The sequence below is a fragment of the Siphateles boraxobius genome, unplaced genomic scaffold, assembly GCF_051911475.1.
Source record: "Siphateles boraxobius isolate OS27281-9 unplaced genomic scaffold, OSU_SipBor_1 47, whole genome shotgun sequence".
Lineage (NCBI taxonomy): Eukaryota > Metazoa > Chordata > Actinopteri > Cypriniformes > Leuciscidae > Siphateles > Siphateles boraxobius.
This window is the reverse complement of record NW_027509108.1, coordinates 2,537,010-2,558,625: the sequence shown is the minus strand read 5'-3', so window position 1 is coordinate 2,558,625 and position 21,616 is coordinate 2,537,010. Positions and strand designations below refer to the sequence as shown.

The window sequence follows — 21,616 nt, the reverse complement described above, 5'->3', positions numbered from 1 at the left end:
AACGGCTGATCGACTGACTTTCTGCTTCTGTAAAGTCGTGTTGTGTTTGGATGATTTACCTCTTTCACTCTGTGATCTTCAGCTTTAACACTCCTTCGTTTCTTTCTGTTATAATCACACACATTGACAGCATATGGACAAATGTATTAAATGAAGAGAATATATGAACGCTGTTTTTAAAGATTACAAATAATCAAACACAAATCAGCCATTGTCTTCTACGAGGTTTCTACAATCAGACCAAAAGTAAACGTGTACAATCACTGCAGTTTTTATTGAGCTCACATTATAAAAAGGATGAAGAGGATGATGATGATGATGATGATGATGATGATGAATACTCCTCCAGATGCCGCTGTGATCACAATCACATTCCTACCAGCAACATGATGAACTGAAAGAGGAAGATCATCATGATTAACTCTCCAAACTGATGAATGATGTGAAGATACAAGAGTGTGTTAATAAAAGCTTCACCTGTGACAGTTACAGCGTCTGATCTCTGAGATCCATGTTGATTGTGAGCCTGACAGTAGAAGCGTCCACTCTGTAGTGCACTGAAACTCTGTCCAGATCCAACAGCTGAGGTTTCATTCTCCTTAAACCAGCTGAAGTTCAGAGCAGGAGGGTTTGAGTCACTGATGCACTTCAGAGTCACTGAATCTCCCTTCACTATTACACCAGATCCATTTATCAACACTGAGACGTTCCTGGGACGGTCTAAAGACAAAAATTAAAATTCACAAAACATAATTAGAAAATTGTGATTTTAAAGTTTTTGAACATTGTGCTGGTGATCATTAACTCACACATGATGTTTAAAGTCACATTATCAGAGTATTTCTCTCCATGTTCATTGATGGACATGCACTTGTATTCTCCACTGTCATCAGAGCTGATCTTTGAGATGCTGTAGATTCTTCCAGATTCTACAATCGTTCCTCCTTTAAACCAGCTGATTTCTGCAGGAGGGTTTGAGTCACTGATGCATTTCAGAGTCACTGAATCTCCCTCCACTATTACACCAGATCCACTTATCAACACTGAGACGTTCCTGGGAGGATCTAAAACAGACAAAAATGACAATTCACAAAAAATATTAGAAAATTGTGATTTTAAAGTTTTTGAACATTGTGCTGGTGATCATTAACTCACACATGCCATTTAAAGTCACATTATCAGAGTATTTCTCTCCATGTGTATTGTTACATTAGTAACCCAGACATGCTTATTCAGTGATCACTACGAGTTACGTCAGGGACTGATGAATTGGGATCCCTAAGAAAAACACCACAAACACTGGAGTGGAAGAAAGGACAGGGCTTTACACAGAGAAGTCAATCACTGCTGTTCACTTGTTCCCACGCAGTGAGGATATTGGATAACACTGGGAAAGCGTGCCTACTCCAATCGGAAAGCGACGCTACAGAGACCAAATCCTGCCCGTAGGAAGGCAGCATGTGAAGTTACACATATGGACGGGTCAGAGGACAATGCTTCATATGAAGGTCCCAGCGGAGGATCCAACCTAGCTAGGGTGGAGGAACACCGACAGGGACGGCAGAGTGGCTCTGCCAAGGGAAAGACACGGCTCACCGTCAGAGAGGCCGTACCGTGGAAGAATATACATATAGGATCACAACATACGGGCACCTGGTCTAGCCGACCCGGAGTCTGAGTGTGCAGAGCAACACTTCCCTGGCTCCACAGTTTGGCAGGTGTGTGTGAGAAGGCAGTGCAGCTTGTTCTGAGACACTGCTTATGATTTATGGGGATTAAAAAAGAGGAATGGGTGGATTTTTATCATTATAGGGTGGTTGTGTACACACACTGCCGACACATTTATGTTCAAACACCATGTAAAAGTTAATTTTGCATAATAGGCGCCCTTTAGAAATCTTGTTAAATATCTTAAATGTTTCAGAGCACAGACTTAAGTTTGGTATCTTTTTAAAGGGAACACTTCACAGATTATTGTAGAATTATATATTTTTAAAAGTTTACAAAAACGTCATAGAAATTTAAGTTTATGAAAATGTAAAATATATATATTTTATATAAAATATATATTTTACAAAACATTTTCAACTAAAACTTTAAGAAAATTAAAGCTAAATATCTGAAATACTGTAACAAATTTTAGGTTGATATCGCAATAAAAAGAGAGAAGAATTTCAATACAATTTGCTTGAGCGCAGTACCAAACTTTTCCACTAGACAGCATCCAGACTCCTCTGGTGACCATATATAAGGACTCTTCGATTTCCATAAATGGATTAGGAACTTTCAGTGAGCTCTTTTAGAGTGTGGACTATGGTGTGGACGCGACGTACCTGGACGCAGACGCGCGCATCGGCACAGACTATCTCCTGCTCCTCCGTGGCGATGACGGCGTGCGGTTAAAAAATCATAACAAACAAACTTGAAAGTGGGGGGGGACACAAACGGGATTTTGAAAAGTGGGGGGGGGGACATGTCCCCCCTGTCCCAATAGGATATTATGCCCGTGCGTATAGTCACAGTAAATCACGCATTTAGTTTTACTGTTTTTTTATTATGTAGTTTTACTGTAATTTTTATTTATTATTGTAATAATTATTTTATATGTACCAAAAACGTATGACATGATGTCTTCTAATAGCACTTCGTCGAGTTTTCCTTCGGGTGAACAGGTTTGTTATTTCAAACAAACTGCAACTTGACACAACGAACAAACGAATGTTACAGTATGAATAATAACAGTGCAATGCAGCCTTTTAAACTTGCCGGGGCCGTGAAGCGCCTCTCACTGCTCTGCTCCTCCGTTTCTGCTGCTTTCAGTCACGTGACGCTGGTTCTGAACGAAAACACGTTGTGAAAACGCGTTGGCCTAGTACTTTTTGACCCTCTCTGCTATTATAGTTTTTCAAGATGGCGGAACGACATGGAAACCTCCGTGGACCTACCCGTCACATGTATATAAAGATAATAAATTCTTCATTTACGAGGATAAGTCAGATAATTGGCACAGGTATTTGTACACTATTGAGGACATATTTATGAATGAAAATATTGATTTTAGATTTAGATTTTAAAATACCTAAAAAACTACACATTGTCCCTTTTAAAACATTTTTATAAAACATCAATTCAGATATTTATTTTTTGTAATGTGTGAAATGTATTGATATTAAAAGTTAAAAGTGAATTATTTGTACCTGATTGTAAGTTATTTTTTCATAGTGTGATTTTTGTGGAATTTAATACAATTAGGTTTAATTTGACCCGGACCACACAGGCTGTAACCAGAAATCGAACAGTGCATGAGGGTTAAAGAGAAAAAGTGAATCTGTACTCACACGTGACATTGAGCTGAACATCAGGAGAGATGTGAGTGTGTCCGTCTACAGCACAGCTATATCTGCCTGAATCCTCTCTTCTGACTCGATTGAGGATGAGTTTGTTACTCTTAGTTAATATCTTCAGTGAGTTTCTGAACCAGATGAATGTTGCTCTGTCAGTCAGAGTGCAGCTGCTTTTACATGTCAGACTGACTGAATCTCCCTCTGTCACTCTCTCAGGAGACTCCACCTGAAGATCTGAACACAACACACACATTATATCCAGTGCTGCTGTCATACACTGATTATTATTCAACATAATGCAAAGAAGAAGAGATAAACCTCATCAAAGTCACCTGTGACATTAAGAGTCACTCCTGGTTTACCAATCCATTTTCCATCAGGTTTATCAGTGATGAATCTGAAATAGTACTTGTGTGAATCCTTCACTGTCACATGACTCAGTCTGATGGTGCAGTTCTGCTGTTTATCTCCCAGATACTGAAGCCTCGTACTGTATTCAGGATCCTCAGACAGAGCTTGAGGCTCGACATCCTTTATGAACTCATTGAACCATAATGTTTTATTGATCTTATATCCAGTAGGGTATTTATAAGTGCATCTCATTATCACTGTTGAGTCCTTTAGTGCACAGATGTGTGAAGGACTGTAACTCACATTCCAACCCGACTGGCTACAAACTCCTGAAACACAGAATTATTCAAACTGTTAATGTAGTTTGATCAGTTATATTGGGCAATGAAAACATGAGAATACTGTATTACTATTTGAAAACAGTGACTCATTACAGGAAATATAAGCAAAACTTCTCAGCATCTGTGGACTGATAAATATAAATAAATGATCTCAATGTGAATTACTTTAAGACAGAGGAGTGAAGAGAGAACCAAGACATCAGCCAAAAACAACAAGCAATGCTCAATTACAGTTTCTTTCTGAATTGCTAAAACACATTTCTTTGAAACCACTCTGAAAAAAGTGAAACATCAGTGCAATTCATTAAATATATATATTTACATTGTGATGTTCAGTTTATACCTTCTGTTTTCACTTTGCCTCAAAGTAAGTGTTACGCCCTCTAGACAAACTTTAAAATATTACTTTTACTTTAATGGTTGATTAAGGTTAAACCAAAGTTTTGGGGTGTCATATGATCATGTGACGTCATTACGTCTCGGTACATGTCAGTCGTTGAAGATTTCTGCTGTCCGTCATTACCTCGCTTCGCAAGCAAAGGAACATCTCCATGTGCGAGTCTGCGAGAAAACTCAATTAAACAATTAAGAGCTCGAATGTGTTTTTCTTGGTGACAACATTTCTGTTTTTGAGGAAATTAACATTATGTCAAAGAACCGGGAACTACTTTGCAGACGTCAGGGTGTTTAAGATTAAGTTTAAAAAATATGAACTGGTTAAAATTGTCATCTCAAATTTTTGGCTTTTTTATTGACGCATTATAATATTGACCTAAATATATTGACTTTGTTATAATTAAAATTGATAGTTTGTTCTGAGTAATAATTCAACGTGAAAAAACCTAATCTAATAACTTACATCAATTTGATTAGTTTTTTTCAAAGTAAAAATTCAATTAAATTTATTGAAACAGAAAATATTAGTTTTTCCAAAATCAAAAAAAACAAAAAAAAAATATTTGAACCAAAGCAAAATTTCGATTAACATCAAGTAAAAATGTATAGTTTCAGCCAAATAAAAAAAAAACAATTTGAGAGAAATTAATTACATCTATTTAATTAGTTTATTTCAAAGTAAAAACTTGGATGTAATTGTAAATGTTAAGTTTTTCTTAAATAAAAACACTACACTGTAAAAAAATCCTAATTTTACAGAAAATAACTGATTTTTTGCTGATCATTTTCTTTAATTTTAACTTGTACTCAAAACACTGTAAAATTACAAATAATATCTGTAAAATAAAAATGCAGCTGTTATTTTAGGTATTGTGACATTAATGATGACTAATTCCAGTAATTCACATTTTTATACAGAAAATTGATTGTATTTTTCATACAGTATTTTTTCTGTTTTCTTAAATTACATAAAAATTTATGTACAATTACAAATATAATCTGCAATTAAACAGTAACAAAACAGTTAAATGATAAAACGGTTAAATGACTGGCAGCCCCCCAAAAAACTGTAACATTAAAGTAAAACATCCTAAATTAAATAAACTGAAAAACACTGTTATTTCACAGGTATTTCCTGCATTATTATGATCAAATACATTCATTGTAAAAAAAATCGTAAAAAAAGGGTCAAATGACTGGCCGCTGCGGCTGCCAAACAAAAGCCATAAACTTAAAGTACAATAATCTAATTTAAATAAAGTGCAAAAAACTTGAACAGAAATGTGATGTCACCATGATTGAGATCAGTGTTTGCTTTAGTTGGGCTCATGACCCTTGAGTGTTTAACATTAGTTTTTCTCTGACTGTCTTAACAGTGTTTTTGATACACATTTATGGAAATAAAATAGTGTCAAATGTTTTTGAAATAAAAAGCCTGTTGAATTGCACTATTTGAAAAAAATAGGCATTGCATTAACCATGCTTGCATTTTTATGCATTGTATTTTAAGGGCTTGTATTTTTATGGGCTGAAATTCAATATGGTTGAATATTTAAGCTGTGAATATTTCAATTAAAAACATTTTCATTATTAAAAATACAATAATCCATGTTCACCATTCATATTTCACTTCCAAAATATTCTAACTGTTTAAAAATACAACCTATAATATTCAACAGGCAATTTTCGGTCCATTTTATTTCGCTTTGCAAATTCGCTTCCACAAATTCAGTTGTTCAAATTCGACAGTAAATTCAACATTGACGTCCAGGAACTGCAGGAAAAGCAGAAGATTGCCGAGCATAATCTCCATCTGCTGTTAGTCGACCTCACCAGCAGGGGGTGCAAAAGCACGTGTTGTTGACCATAGACATCATGTTGTTGACGAAGACCAGCAAAATTAGAGCAAGTCATTCATTCATAAAACTCATTTACAGCAATGTAAGTTTATTTGTGATTATTATGACGGCTGTTTTTGTTAAATTCGCTGCCTTCACGGTTACTTTTCCTGTGTAGCCTACATGCATATTTCTATACCGTGAACGAGATCATAATTTTATTCCCCGATGCGGATATACAGATCCAATGTTACATTTTTGAGGTTGACATATATTTCTCTTGGTTTTTTAGTTGCCTTAACTTTATATTGTGGCGATGTGCTGCATGCAGGCTATTAGGGTTTCCCTCAATACTTCAGGATTCCCCTGCTGGACCTGTACAACACTTAACGTAGCTTAATGGACTAGTGATGTAAAAGTCCAAACTCACAGGCAAGCAGAAGGACTCAGAATAACGCGAACAGCTGAGCGTTTCCCAGTGATAGACTGGCATAAAGATGGCTTGATGTTGGACATTCGCACATTTAGGGACCGTCTCTAAAGTGCATACGACTTTGGTATACACGTTTCTAAGTTCAATAGCATTTGAATAGAACGACTTACAGTCATAAAACCAACTGTAAAGTGTTCATGTAGTGTCAGGCATAATGCGGACCCTTTGGATTTTTGACATTTATTCAAATAAATTTAAGTTTGCTATTGAAGTTAGAAACGTACATGCCAATGTTGTATGCAACTTTAGAGACGGTCCCTAAATGTGCGAATGTCCAATGTCAAGCCAATTTTACATTTAGTCATTTAGCAGACGCTTTTATCCAAAGCGATTTACAGTTAAACTAACAATAGGAGGACAACAATATGCAAGTGCTATGATCCCAGTTTAAGCTAATGCAATACACGTAGGCATTTTAGGACTTATATTTATATTTATATATATATATATATACAGAGAGAGAGAGAGAGAGAGAGAGAGAGAGAGAGAGAGAGAGAGAGAGAGAGAATAGAATAGAAAGTGTTAGTATTAATTGATCAAGTGTTGATTTTATGCCAGTATATCACGAAACGCTCAGCATGAAACTTTGCGCGTAAAGTTTATTATCTGAGTCCATCTTCTTGCCTGTAGCCTATATAGTAGCCTACAGCCTACATCCCCAATAAGGTGCAAGATTGGTCTTTCATATCACATGTGTTAAGCGTTTTGTCCCAACGGAAAGGGAATCCTTGAGTTTGAGGTATTTAGGGAAACCGATTATAATCCTGTTCATGGTAGAGAAAGCTGATGACATGTAGAATACACAGGGAAAGTAACAATGAAGTTATTGAATGAAACATAAACACAGCTTTTGTGTGTTTATCATCTTTTCCGCATATAGCCTACCGTCAAAAATAATATTTCCATTTTATGAATGAATGTCTTCGTCAACAACAAGCGCTTTTGCACCATCTGATGGTGAGATCGACTAACAGCAGATGGAGAGTATGCTCGGTAATCTACTGCTTTCCATGCAGTTCCTGGACGTCAATGTTGAATTTACTGTCGAATTTGAACCACTGAATTTGTGGAAGTGAAATAAAATGGACCGAAAATTGCCTGTTGAATATTATTGGTTGTATTTTTAAACAGTTAGAATATTTTGGAAATTAAATATGAATGGTGAATATGGATTATTTAATTTTTAATAATGATAATGTGTTTGAAATGTTTTTAATTGAAATATTCACAGCTTAAATATTCAACCATGTTGAATTTCATCCCATAAAAATGCAAGCCGTAAAAATACAATGCATTAAAATGCAAACATGGTTAATGCAATGCCTATTTTTTTTCAAGTAGTGCAATTGAACAGGCTTTTTATTTCAAAAACATTTGACATTATTTTACTTCCATACACATTTATTATAGCAAAAAATGCAAGAGAAAATATCAGATGATGTTGGTCATTTATTGATGATTTTATAGTGATCATATGGTGATTCACTGATATTGCAGTCAAATCTCTGAATAAATTAGCTGAGATTTCATTACATATACAGATGTTTTTTTTAATACAAAATCTATTATTAATGTTATAAACTTGACCTTTGAAATATTGTGGCATCAGTATTGTAACAATCTGAAATTTAAAAAAAATATTTATTATAAAAATAGTTTTGAGCTGGGTGTCTTTTTAGGAGTATAGAGACATCAAGAATCAACATTTCAATATCAACAAAGGTGACCATGAACAAAGCCTTTTTGTGACTTTATAGTATTTCAGAGTTGGTCAGAATTATTATTCATTGTCACCATTGTTGCGATTCATACGCTGATTCTTGATGTCTGTATGATCCTATCAAAACCTTTTCTTTATAATGACTCCATAAAATCTGAGTATCACAGCACTGCAGGATTTTCAAAATTAACAACTAAAGTTTAAGCATTTAATCAGATAATACACTTCAGGTGGTCTCAATAATCTACATAGACAACTACATGATGACTTTTATCACTAATAAATGATCAAGATTATCTGATCTGAGTTTCTGTTGGTTTCCTACAATAATAGAGTTGTGACGTTCGTGAACGAACCGATTCTTTTGAACGGCTCATAAACATGAACGATGGGAGCCGAGTCGCGGCTGGAGGGGAGCCGTTCTTTCTGTCGTTCTTTTTTTCCTATGCGTGTTTCACACAGATGCACACAAATTAGCTCCTCAGTTATAGGGGAAGGGGCGCACCCAGCGCAGGGGTACTACTGCCTAACAGCATGATGATAGTAGTTGTGCATGCGCGCCCATCCTTTACGTGAGTACTCCAATGGAAAAAAAAACCTACGTGCCTTTGTCATTGGGTAGGAGCGGAGCCAATGACTTGTGCGCGCTGCTGTCAAGCTGGCTTCTTAAAACTGACTAAATATTTAAAAAGAGCCAAAAGAGCCGTTTTTTTTTTAATCAAAATGTTCTTGTGTGATAACAATGTTCTTGTGTGGAAGTGTTACTGTTTGTAGTAAAAGCTGATTTGCACAGAAATTCATTGCAGCCGGCTTTGTTTTTTATGTTTATTTGTGAGTAGGTATTGTATGAATAACATAAGTCAACATAGCTTTACACATACACACACTTTGTACTAAAGGTGAATCCAAAATAGTGATGTCACTTTCTAAACAGAGGGATGTTGTGCAACCCTATGGTATATAGTCCACACATGACAAATGAGGTAATAATCTATATTTCAGAAAAATTCAAACTCAGATATTGGTGTGTGATATCTGAGTTTAAATTATTTGACTACAAATCTCACCTCATCATTCCTCCCACTGATTATTTCCAGGATAAACTGAGATGCCCTCAAGCTGGCTTCTTAAAACTGATTAAATATTTAAAAAGAGCCAAAAGAGCCGTTCTTTTGAACGGCTCTTTGTAAGGAACGGATCGCCAAGATCCGGATCCCCTCAAAGAGCCATAAATCCCATCACTATACAATAAATCACATGTGTCAGAGATACACAGTTAAAGCAACCATACAAACAGTCAAGTTAAAACCCAAAGGGTCGAGAGCCAGACTAAAGCAAACACTGATCTCCATCATGGTGACATCAAACTTGATCATTTTCAATAAAACATCAACTTCTAAACCTCTATTAATTCTCGATAAGAATGTTAGTATGATAGAAATAAAGTCTGGATTGTAATAAGCGAGGATGCTGAGATCTTGAGAGATCTGTTAGTGTTTCATGTTCTTTTGGGATGTAAAGTGTTTCTGTATGTTGTGTTTTGTGTGTCACCATTGTGTTGAAGTGTAGAGGCTTTGTTTCAGTCCAGGATGAGCAGAGAAACACTGATGAAATGCTGTGTGATGCTTTATTTAACAGACAGTAACTGTGTAGTTGCTGATACAGTGACGTATAGTTACAGTAAATCACGCATGCAGTTTTTACTGTTTTTTTATTATGTAGTTTTACTGTAATTTTTATCTTACATATATTATTTGTAATTTTACAGTGTTTTGAGTACGATTAAAGAAAATGATCATCAAAAAATCAGCTATTTTCTGTAAAATTAGGATGTGTTTTTATTTTAGAAAAACGTAACATTTACAATTACATCCAAGTGAAGTTTTTACTTTGAAACGCATGTTTTTTAGTAAAATATTCAGGAAATATATGTGAAATAACTGTGTTTCTGTTACAAAAGGTAACTTAACACTAAAACAACTTTTTTTACTTAATGATCTGTAAGAATGGAGCTTCATACATTTTTTGTACATATTTTGACATTTGAGTATAAAGTGTTTTAATTCTACAATATATGGTGTAGAAACGTCTGAGTGCTGCCCTCTTCAGGCTGAACGGTGGCTACTGCAGTTGAATTTTCCTATTGGAAGTTGTGCTAACCACACCCTTGCCTACAGAGAGATGTGTCTCAATATTCATGATCTGCTACTACAGTGATTTTTGTCCAATCAAATGCTCTGAACAATGAGAAAGCCCCTCCCCTTAAACCATGTGACACTGACTACCAAGTAGCAAAAGACTATTGGACATTTCTAAAAGGGACAAGCTTATGACATGTTCAACACACACTTCCTGTTTCAGAGAGAAATATGTGAGTACAGGACAGAAGAAAGTGCAGATCAGCCGCTCATGATGCCTTAAATAAAACATCAGAGAGTTTCTAATGTGAATGTAAGAGAGACTCACCGTGAATCATGAGCAGAAAGATCAGAGGAAGAGGAGGAGCCATTCTGACCGACATCAGCATAAAATATATCTATAATACGGCATTAATATAATCATCAGCATTAAATACAGCATTAATATAATCATCAGCATAACATACATCTATAATACAGCATTAATATAATCATCAGCATAACATATATCTATAATACAGCATTCAATTCAATTCACATTTATTTGTATAGCGCTTTTCAGTTTTCACAATACACCACGTTCCTTTACAGGAAATTCACGAGTCCACATTACAATTTAGAGTAATCTGTTATCAGATGTAACTGTCATAACTGTCAAAGTTATGTGTTTCAGAAATGTACATATACAAAATCACAGTTAGCTAAAAATGTATTAATTTAAACAATGTAATAATTTAAGGCAGAAACAGTAAACTCATTGAAATAATGAATACTTGTGTTATTATAATCATCACTTAAACAAGTATAAATCACCCTATTCTTAACATTTCTCATGTAAAGACACATATGTTATATGAACAATAATCATCGGTTTTATTTAAGGGAGAGTGTGTTTGTCTTACCGTGTTGAAGCTCATCAGATCAACAGCAACCAAATGACTGACTGTTTTAACACAAGCACTTTTAGCTTTACTGTGAAGGACTTTGTGTGGTTAACACTGTTTATTAACGAACGCCCAGCGACGGAAATATCACTGTCCCTCCCTCAACAAGAGAACAATATTACTGAACTAAAACTAACTAAAGAAAAATGATGATCTTTTCCAGTAAGTTGAAGATGAATAATTGTGAAGATGAATGATAGTGGTTGACAGGTCAGGCTCATCACGGTGGATGTCAGTCGCAGGAGATGGTGACCTCTGGTGGCAGTTTGAGGGATTGAACGAGCACATATGAGACGAGATGTGTCAGACTGCAGAACTATATACGTGACAGCAGTTTCAGGCCAGCAGCTTCAGCTTCATATAATGTCCAGTATTTAACCTCATCACATACTTTAGGGACAATACCAGACAGAGAGAAATCAGGAAATGACAGTTTCATGTCTTCCCTACTCCTAATAATCACAATTATACTATTCTTTGCATTATATTTAATGCCAATGATCCACATTGAGAGCAAACCCTCAGTAACTGTAGAAGGCCGGCACTATATGGGCAAAAAAACCAACAAATTAACATTGTTAAAACTTTCCCCAAAACAAGTATGTCTTGTTTAGAGCCAGAGTTCTACCAACTTCAACCTTGATGAAGCTTTGTATCCTGTGTTTGTGTGTGTGTGTGTGTGTGTGTTTGTGTGTGTGTGTTCTCCTTTTACACTACAGTATTATAATTTAATTATTTATATTTTTTAATGCAATCAATACCATATTTAAGCGGCTTGTGAGTATCGATATATCAATACTACTGTATCGATGTGCTCATAAGGTTAGTACAAGCAAATACGAGATGATCACAACTAAAATTGAACATTTAAAGGGAGGGTTACAGGAACATATAATGACAGAAGCTTATAATATTGAGCACTTTGAGAGCAAAAAAAAACTGATACATTTTCCATTGTGAATGCGCATGATTATGATTTTGTTCAGTATATCAGAATAAAATCAATCATATGTGGCTCCGCCTCTCACTGCAGCTTCTTCTTGTTGATCTGAACAAACAATAAGATGAAGAAAGACTGACTGAAGTTCATCAACAACATTATAAAATCTTTCACAATATAGATAAAACAATCACACTCGTACTGAAGAGAGTTTTATTGATTATATTGAGAAGATCTGCAGGTTCTGACACTTACTGATGGATTCTCATGTTTAGAAAAGCTCTGAGGATCGAGAGTCTTCAGGAGTCTTCAGGACGTCTGCGATCAACGGTCTGTGTGAAAGAGAGCGAGAGATCAGTCATGTGATCATCTGTGATGGAGTATCTGACTTTGACGTCTCACTTACTGTGAGTGTGTCGTAAAGGTCAGAGGTCGTGGACTTGAGATCAAGAGCTGTATATGTGTCTTCATTGGGATCAGAGATCTACAGGAGAGACAGAAAGTCTTACATCACAAAATATCGTAATCACAATATTAAATAAAAATGATTAAAAACATGATCATTGATAAACTTTGGAACCTGACAATGTTCAAAGTAAAGGGCTTTTTCAGGGTACGTCATATGCTTTTCTTGGCTTCTTACCACACTAAAAAATGTTCATAATTTTAACGGTAAAAAACTGTTAAAAAGCAACGGAAAAGACATGTTATTGCTTAACAGTATGTACCCTTACTATGTAGAGTGAAAAACTGTAATAGCTCTCAAGGGACATTTCATGTAATTTTACAGTAAAATACTTATAAATGTATTGATTTTGTAAGTACACTGTAAAAAGAACTAAGTTGCATTTACCGTACCTTACCGTAAAAAAAATAAGTCAGAAATATTTATGTTTTTCGGCATTGAACTAAAGTTTACGGTAAAAAAACTGGCAGCTGGTTGCAAGCGAATTACCATAAAAATTATGGTAGCAATAGTTTATGTTTTACGGCAGTGATCTAAAGATTACGGTAAAAAACGCATCTGTGTTTGCCAGTACTTTACCGTAAAAAACTGGCAGTGCTTTACCGTAAAAAATACGGTAGTGATATTTTAGGTTTTATGGCATTGAAATTAATAATCAAATGGCGAGTTCTTAAATCATTCGGGGGCATCGAGGCATGCATCAATATAAGTAATAACGAATAAGTAGGCTAGTCTAGATAAATATAAACCAGAGGCGAAATAACCCAGGCCACCGTTTCTCCCGCTGCTCCCGATGGCCAGACCTGAATTCTACATTTAGCTCACACTGATAGACCTTACCAGGTTTTTTTACAGTAAAAAACTTACAACACTGTTTTAATGGAAAATGGTATGATATTGTCAGAATTTGGCCTTTTTTACAGCAAGGGTTAACAGTGCAGTTATTAACAATAGAAACTGGCACTTCGGGTGAAAAATGTTGTCCTGTGTTCCGTCTTTTAAACTTCTCCTCAACGTGCATGCAGTGTAAATAAAGCAGTCGCATCAATGAAATTATAGTAGAGTTAGTCCACGCCCCCCCCTCGAAGCAATTCATTATGAATTATTGAATTGAGTTGATTAGACAAGTTTTACTGAACATTTAATAAACAAAACAAACCAACTGGTTTCAAGTCATTCTAATGTCATTCAATCATTCTAAAAAAGTTATAAGTCTTTTTTTCTGATGATAATAATAATAACAACCATAATTTAATAATACCATTTATTTATTTAATAATTGATTCATACCGTAAACCTTGATATTTTCTGAGATGGTTATTATCATACTGTAAAATCTACGACCCGAGAGAGTCCCCCTCCCCTCCCCCGCGGTTCAGAAAGAAACTCAGTAACTTTTACTCTGAGGAAATTTTAAATGAGCTACTTTTTACTTTTACTTGAGTAGATTTTTAGACCTGTAATTTGACTTGTACTAAAGTAAAATGTTATTGAAGTAATAGTACTTTTACTTGAGTATAATATTTTAGTACTCTTTCCACCTCTGTATAGCACAAACTGTTTACTGCTGGATTGGGAAGGTTTGAATCCTGTCACTTTGTACATTTACAGTCTGAAAGAGAGAACGGCTGATTGATTCATTCTCTGCTTTTGTGAAGTCATGTTTAGATGATTTACCTGTTTCACTCTGTAATCTTCAGCTTTAACACTCCTTCGTTTCTTTCTGTTATAATCACATTATAAAATTAGCAGCATATGAATTTATTCTTTATGAATTTAAGATTACATTACATTACATTTCATTAAAAACTCCAATTAGCCATTTCCTACATCAAACCAGAAGTGGATTTATACAATTACTGCAGTTTTTGTATTGAGCTCACAGTATAAACAGGATGAAGATGATGATGATAATGATGATGAATAATCCTCCAGATGCCGCTGTGATCACAAACACATTTCTACCAGCAACATGATGAACTGAAAGAGGAAGATCATCATGATTAACTCTCCAAACTGATGAATGATGTGAAGATACAGGAGTGTGTTAATAAAAGCTTCACCTGTGACAGTTACAGCATCTGATCTCTGAGATCCATGTTGATTGTGAGCCTGACAGTAGAAGCGTCCACTCTGTAGTGCACTGAAACTCTGTCCAGATCCAACAGCTGAGGTTTCATTCTCCTTAAACCAGCTGAAGTTCAGAGCAGGAGGGTTTGAGTCACTGATGCACTTCAGAGTCACTGAATCTCCCTCCACTATTACACCAGATCCATTTATCAACACTGAGACGTTCCTGGGAGGATCTAAAACAGACAAAAATGACATTCACAAAAAATATTAGAAAATTGTGATTTTAAAGTTTTTGAACATTGTGCTGGTGATCATTAACTCACACATGCCATTTAAAGTCACATTATCAGAGTATTTCTCTCCATGTGTATTGTTACATTATTAACCCAGACATGCTTATTCAGTGATCACTACGAGTTACGTCAGGGACTGATGAATTGGGATCCCTAAGAAAAACACCACAAACACTGGAGTGGAAGAAAGGACAGGGCTTTACACAGAGAAGTCAATCACTGCTGTTCACTTGTTCCCACGCAGTGAGGATATTGGATAACACTGGGAAAGCGTGCCTACTCCAATCGGAAAGCGACGCTACAGAGACCAAATCCTGCCCGTAGGAAGGCAGCATGTGGAGTTACACATATGGACGGGTCAGAGGACAATACTTCATATGAAGGTCCCAGCGGAGGATCCAACCTAGCTAGGGTGGAGGAACACCGACAGGGACGGCAGAGTGGCTCTGCCAAGGGAAAGACACGGCTCACCGTCAGAGAGGCCGTACCGTGGAAGAATACACATATAGGATCACAACATACGGGCACCTAGTCTACCCGACCCGGAGTCTGAGTGTGCAGAGCAACACTTCCCTGGCTCCACAGTTTGGCAGGTGTGTGTGAGAAGGCAGTGAATACAGCTTGTTCTGAGACACTGCTTATGATTTATGGGGATTCAAAAAGAGGAATGGGTGGATTTTTATCATTATAGGGTGGTTGTGTACACACACTGCCGACACATTTATGTTCAAACACCATGTAAAAGTTAATTTTGCATAATAGGCGCCCTTTAGAAATCTTGTTAAATATCTTAAATACTTCAGAGCACAGACTTAAATTTGGTATATTTTTAAAGGGAACACTTCACAGATTATTGTAGAATTATATATTTTTAAAAGTTTACAAAAACGTCATAGAAATTTAAGTTTATGAAAATGTAAAATATATATATTTTATATAAAATATATATTTTACAAAACATTTTCAACTAAAACTTTAAGAAAATTAAAGCTAAATATCTGAAATACTGTGACAAATTTTAGGTTGATATCGCAATAAAAAGAGAGAAGAATTTCAATACAATTTGCTTGAGCGCAGTACCAAACTTTTCCACTAGACAGCATCCAGACTCCTCTGGTGACCATATATAAGGACTCTTCGATTTCCATAAATGGATTAGGAACTTTCAGTGAGCTCTTTTTAGAGTGTGGACTATGGTGTGGACGCGACGTACCTGGACGCAGACGCGCGCATCGGCACAGACTATCTCCTGCTCCTCCGTGGCGATGACAGCGTGCGGTTAAAAAATCCTAACAAACAAACTTGAAAGTGGGGGGGGACACAAACGGGATTTTGAAAAGTGGGGGGGGGGGGGACATGTCCCCCCTGTCCCAATAGGATATTATGCCCGTGCGTATAGTCACAGTAAATCACGCATGTAGTTTTACTGTTTTTTTATTATGTAGTTTTACTGTAATTTTTATTTATTATTGTAATAATTATTTTATATGTACCAAAAACGTATGACATGATGTCTTCTAATAGCACTTCGTCGAGTTTTCCTTCGGGTGAACAGCTTTGTTATTTCAAACAAACTGCAACTTGACACAACGAACACACGAATGTTACAGTATGAATAATAACAGTGCAATGCAGCCTTTTAAACTTGCCGGGGCCGTGAAGCGCCTCTCACTGCTCTGCTCCTCCGTTTCTGCTGCTTTCAGTCACGTGACGCTGGTTCTGAACGAAAACTCGTTGTGGAAACGCGTTGGCCTAGTACTTTTTGACCCTCTCTGCTATTATTCTTTTCCAAGATGGCGGAACAACATGGAAGCCTCCGTGGACCTACCCGTCACATGTATATAAAGATAATAAATTCTTCATTTACGAGGATTAGTCATATTATTGGCAGAGGTATTTGTACACTATTGAGGACATATTTATGAATAAAAATATTGATTTTAGATAATAAAATACCTAAAAAACTACACATTGTCCCTTTAAAACATTTTTATAAAACATCAATTCAGATATTTATTTTTTGTAATGTGTGAAAAGTATTGATATTAAAAGTTAAAAGTGAATTATTTGTACCTGATTGTAAGTTTTTTTTTTCATAGTGTGATTTTTGTGGAATTTAATACAATTAGGTTTAATTTGACCCGGACCACACAGGCTGTAACCAGAAATCGAACAGTGCATGAGGGTTAAAGAGAAAAAGTGAATCTGTACTCACACGTGACATTGATCTGAACAGCAGGAGAGATGTGAGTGTGTCCGTCTACAGCACAGCTATATCTGCCTGAATCCTCTCTTCTGACTGACTGCAGCAGGAGTTCATTGTTTCTGTCTCTTCTCTCAGTTAATGGCTGTGAGTTTCTGTACCAGATGAATGTTGCTCCGTCAGTCAGAGCGCAGCTGCTTTTACATGTCAGACTGACTGAATCTCCCTCTGTCACTCTCTCAGGAGACTCCACCTGAAGATCTGAACACAACACACACATTATATCTAGTGCTGCTGTCATACACTGATTATTATTCAACATAATGCACAGAAGAAGAGATAAACCTCATCAAAGTCACCTGTGACAGTAAGAGTCACTCCTTGATAACCAGTATATTTTCCATCAGGTTTATCAGTGATGAATCTGAAATAGTACTTGTGTGAATCCTTCAGTGTCACATGACTCAGTCTGACGGTGCAGTTCTGCTGTTTATCTCCCAGATACTGAAGTCTCTGACTGTATTCAGTGTCATTAGACAGATCTGGAGGATCTACACGTTTTTTGGTCCAGAACATTGTCTCGATCTTATATCCAGTAGGGTATTTATAAGTGCATCTCATTATCACTGTTGATTCCTTTAGTGCACAGATGTGTGAAGGATTGTAACTGACACTCCAACCAGCACTAGAAACCCCTGAAACACAGAATTCATCAAACTGTAAATGTAGTTTTATCAGTTATATTGGGCCATGAAAACATGACAATACTGTATTACTATTTGAAAACAGTGACTCATTACAGGAAATATAAGCAAAACTTCTCAGCATCTGTGGAGTGATAAATGTAAATAAATTATCTCAATGTGAATTACTTTAAGACAGAGGAGTGAAGAGAGAACCAAGAAATCAACCAAAAACAACAAGCAATGCTCAATTTTTTTTTGTCAATTGCTAAAACACATTTCTTGAAACCATCATTCAATTTCTCAAAACCTTAAACACAAAACCAAATGTTCAAAACTCATTCGGAGAATCTGTGACTCTTCTGGCAAAATCAAACAATGCTTTCAGATCATACACACATCAGTGAATATTATAAACACTAGATTATTTGCTAGACACAAACATGGAGAACACAGACACAGACTTTTTTCTGCCAGTGTTTAGCGTTTTGAAATATAATAAGTGCATCACAGTGCAAAATGTGTTTTAATGAGTGAGAATGTGTTTAGAGTTTTGAAAAAGAGTGATTTTTCTTGTTTAATGTATTACAGAAAGAGTGATTTATTCGACAGATTGGTTATTGAGGCTATTGAGAATTTGATTCAGAGAAGTGGGTTTAGCGTTTTAGCAATTCAGAAAAACTGTAAGTCATGGAATATGACAAAATACATATTTAACATACACATTCACTTCCGCAGGGCTGCGATCTGTCACACATTCAGCCTTAGACTCACACACTCTCACGCCACACACACATTTCTCATGCAGAGAAAAATCGTGAAGCAAAGAGGACACTGACACTGACCAGAGGTGTATAGTCCAGGAGTCAGAAAGTACAAGCCCTGCCATAGGTTTATTCCACACCGTATATTTATTATATTTTTACCTATATCATTAAAATGTTATAAAGTTGTAATTATAATAAAAAAAGCATTATATTCAATTTGAGTTGTTATTTTTTTTACCTTAAAATACATATTTAATAATAGATGACAGGATTCTATATGTTTACAGCATAGAGTGAGATAATTCTTTTCTTGAGAAAAATGAACATGTTTCTACTGTCACGGGTGACAATCGGAGGTGGCGGAACTATTATTTTGCGCCTTCGTCCCCTGGGGAACCCTTCAGGGGGGAGAGCCAGGACCTCTCCGGTTCCGGCAACATCACTCCGGTTCCTGGTAGATGCGCATCAGGTGCGCAATGTAAGTGCGTTGACTGCTGATTGATCAAGACAAACTTGACAGTATTGATGCAAAACAAATGCCAACAGTTAATTTCTGTTAAAGGGAGTTCACTTATTTAAAAATGAAATTTATATCATCATTTACTCACTCTCAAGTTGTTTCAAACCAGTTTCTTTCTTCTTCTGAACTTAAAAAAAGTTATTTTGAAGAATGTCGATAACCAAACAGTTGACTTCCATAGTATTTTTGCCACTGACTTCCATAGTATATATATTTTTTTTGTTCATACAATGGAAGTCAATGGGGTCCATCCATCTCTGATTATCGACATTCTTCAAAATAACTTATTCTGTGTTCAGCAGAAAAAAGAAATTCATATGGGATTGAAACAACTTGAGAGAGAGTAAATGATTTTCATTTTTGGGTGAACTATATCCTTTTAATGAAAGATGCAGACGTGTGTTTGGCTTCTTTAATAAGCAAGGAACAAGACATCGCTCTATTGCATTGCACTATGAGCGGAGTGAACTTAAGTCTCTGTTAAACTGCCTCCTTGTCTTTATTAGTTACCTGTAACCAGAGGTGGAAAGAGTAATAAAATATTCTACTCAAGTAAAAGTACTACTACTTCAATTAAATTTTACTAAAGTACAAGTAAAAGTACCGGTCTAAAAATCTACTCAAGTAAAAGTAAAAAGTAGCTCATTTAAAATTTACTCAAGTAAAAGTTACTGAGTTACTTATTTAACAGTGGGGGGTGGGGTGGGTGAACAGTGGGGGGTGGGTGAACAGTGGGTGAACAGTGGGTGAACAGTGGGGGGGTGGGTGAACAGTGGGTGAACAGTGGGGGGTGGGCGAACAGTGGGTGAACAGTGGGTGGGGATGAAAAGTGGGGGGTGGGGTGGGTGAACAGTGGGGGGTGGGGTGGGGGTGAACAGTGGGGGGTGGGGTGGGTGAACAGTGGGGGGTGGGTGAACAGTGGGTGAACAGTGGGGGGGTGGGTGAACAGTGGGTGAACAGTGGGGGGTGGGTGAACAATGGGTGAACAGTGGGGGGTGGGGTGGGTGAACAGTGGGTGGGGGTGAACAGTGGGGGGGTGGGTGAACAGTGGGTGAACAGTGGGGGGTGGGTGAACAGTGGGTGAACAGTGGGTGAACAGTGGGGGGTGGGTGAACAGTGGGTGAACAGTGGGAGGGTGGGGTGGGTGAACAGTGGGGGGTGGGTGAACAGTGGGTGAACAGTGGGGGGGGTGGGTGAACAGTGGGTGAACAGTGGGGGGTGGGGTGGGTGAACAGTGGGGGGTGGGTGAACAGTGGGTGAACAGTGGGGGGGTGGGTGAACAGTGGGTGAACAGTGGGGGGGTGGGTGAACAGTGGGTGAACAGTGGGGGGTGGGTGAACAGTGGGTGAACAGTGGGTGAACAGTGGGGGGTGGGTGAACAGTGGGTGAACAGTGGGGGGGGGGGGTGGGTGAACAGTGGGTGAACAGTGGGGGGTGGGGTGGGTGAACAGTGGGGGGTGGGTGAACAGTGGGTGAACAGTGGGGGGTGGGGTGGGTGAACAGTGGGTGGGGTGAACAGTGGGGGGTGGGGTGGGTGAACAGTGGGTGGGGGTGAACAGTGGGGGGTGGGGTGGGTGAACAGTGGGGGGGTGGGGTGGGTGAACAGTGGGGGGTGGTTGAACAGTGGGGGGTGGGGTGGGTGAACAGTGGGGGGTGGGTGAACAGTGGGGGGTGGGGTGGGTGAACAGTGGGGGGTGGGTGAACAGTGGGGGGTGGGTGAACAGTGGGTGAACAGTGGGGGGGTGGGTGAACAGTGGGTGAACAGTGGGGGGGTGGGTGAACAGTGGGTGAACAGTGGGTGAACAGTGGGGGGGGGGGTGAACAGTGGGTGAACAGTGGGGGGGGGGGTGAACAGTGGGTGAACAGTGGGGGGTGGGGTGGGTGAACAGTGGGGGGTGGGGTGGGTGAACAGTGGGGGGTGGGTGAACAGTGGGTGAACAGTGGGGGGGTGGGTGAACAGTGGGGGGTGGGTGAACAGTGGGTGAACAGTGGGGGGGGTGGGTGAACAGTGGGTGAACAGTGGGGGGTGGGTGAACAGTGGGTGAACAGTGGGGGGTGGGTGAACAGTGGGTGAACAGTGGGGGGTGGGGTGGGTGAACAGTGGGT

At 37.8% G+C, this 21,616-nt stretch overlaps 2 protein-coding genes across 2 annotated transcripts in view; both read right to left on the bottom strand.

Moving 5' to 3' along the window:
- The window catches only part of LOC143710510 (B-cell receptor CD22-like), a 773,497-nt gene extending 762,505 nt beyond the window's left edge, over positions 1–10,992 (bottom strand). Inside the window, exons 1-5 of the mRNA XM_077201451.1 lie at positions 10,950–10,992; positions 3,677–4,024; positions 3,339–3,578; positions 810–1,064; positions 491–720 (exon numbers count right to left, since the gene is read on the bottom strand). Coding sequence (XP_077057566.1) covers positions 491–720; positions 810–1,064; positions 3,339–3,578; positions 3,677–4,024; positions 10,950–10,992 — 1,116 coding nt within the window. The remainder of the gene's footprint in view (positions 1–490; positions 721–809; positions 1,065–3,338; positions 3,579–3,676; positions 4,025–10,949) is intronic.
- Positions 10,993–12,749: 1,757 nt separating this feature from the next.
- LOC143710446 (cell adhesion molecule CEACAM6-like) overlaps positions 12,750–21,616 on the bottom strand; it is a 60,387-nt gene continuing 51,520 nt past the window's right edge. Inside the window, exons 7-8 of the mRNA XM_077201409.1 lie at positions 12,912–12,989; positions 12,750–12,837 (exon numbers count right to left, since the gene is read on the bottom strand). The gene's annotated coding sequence lies outside the window, so the exon portion shown is untranslated. The remainder of the gene's footprint in view (positions 12,838–12,911; positions 12,990–21,616) is intronic.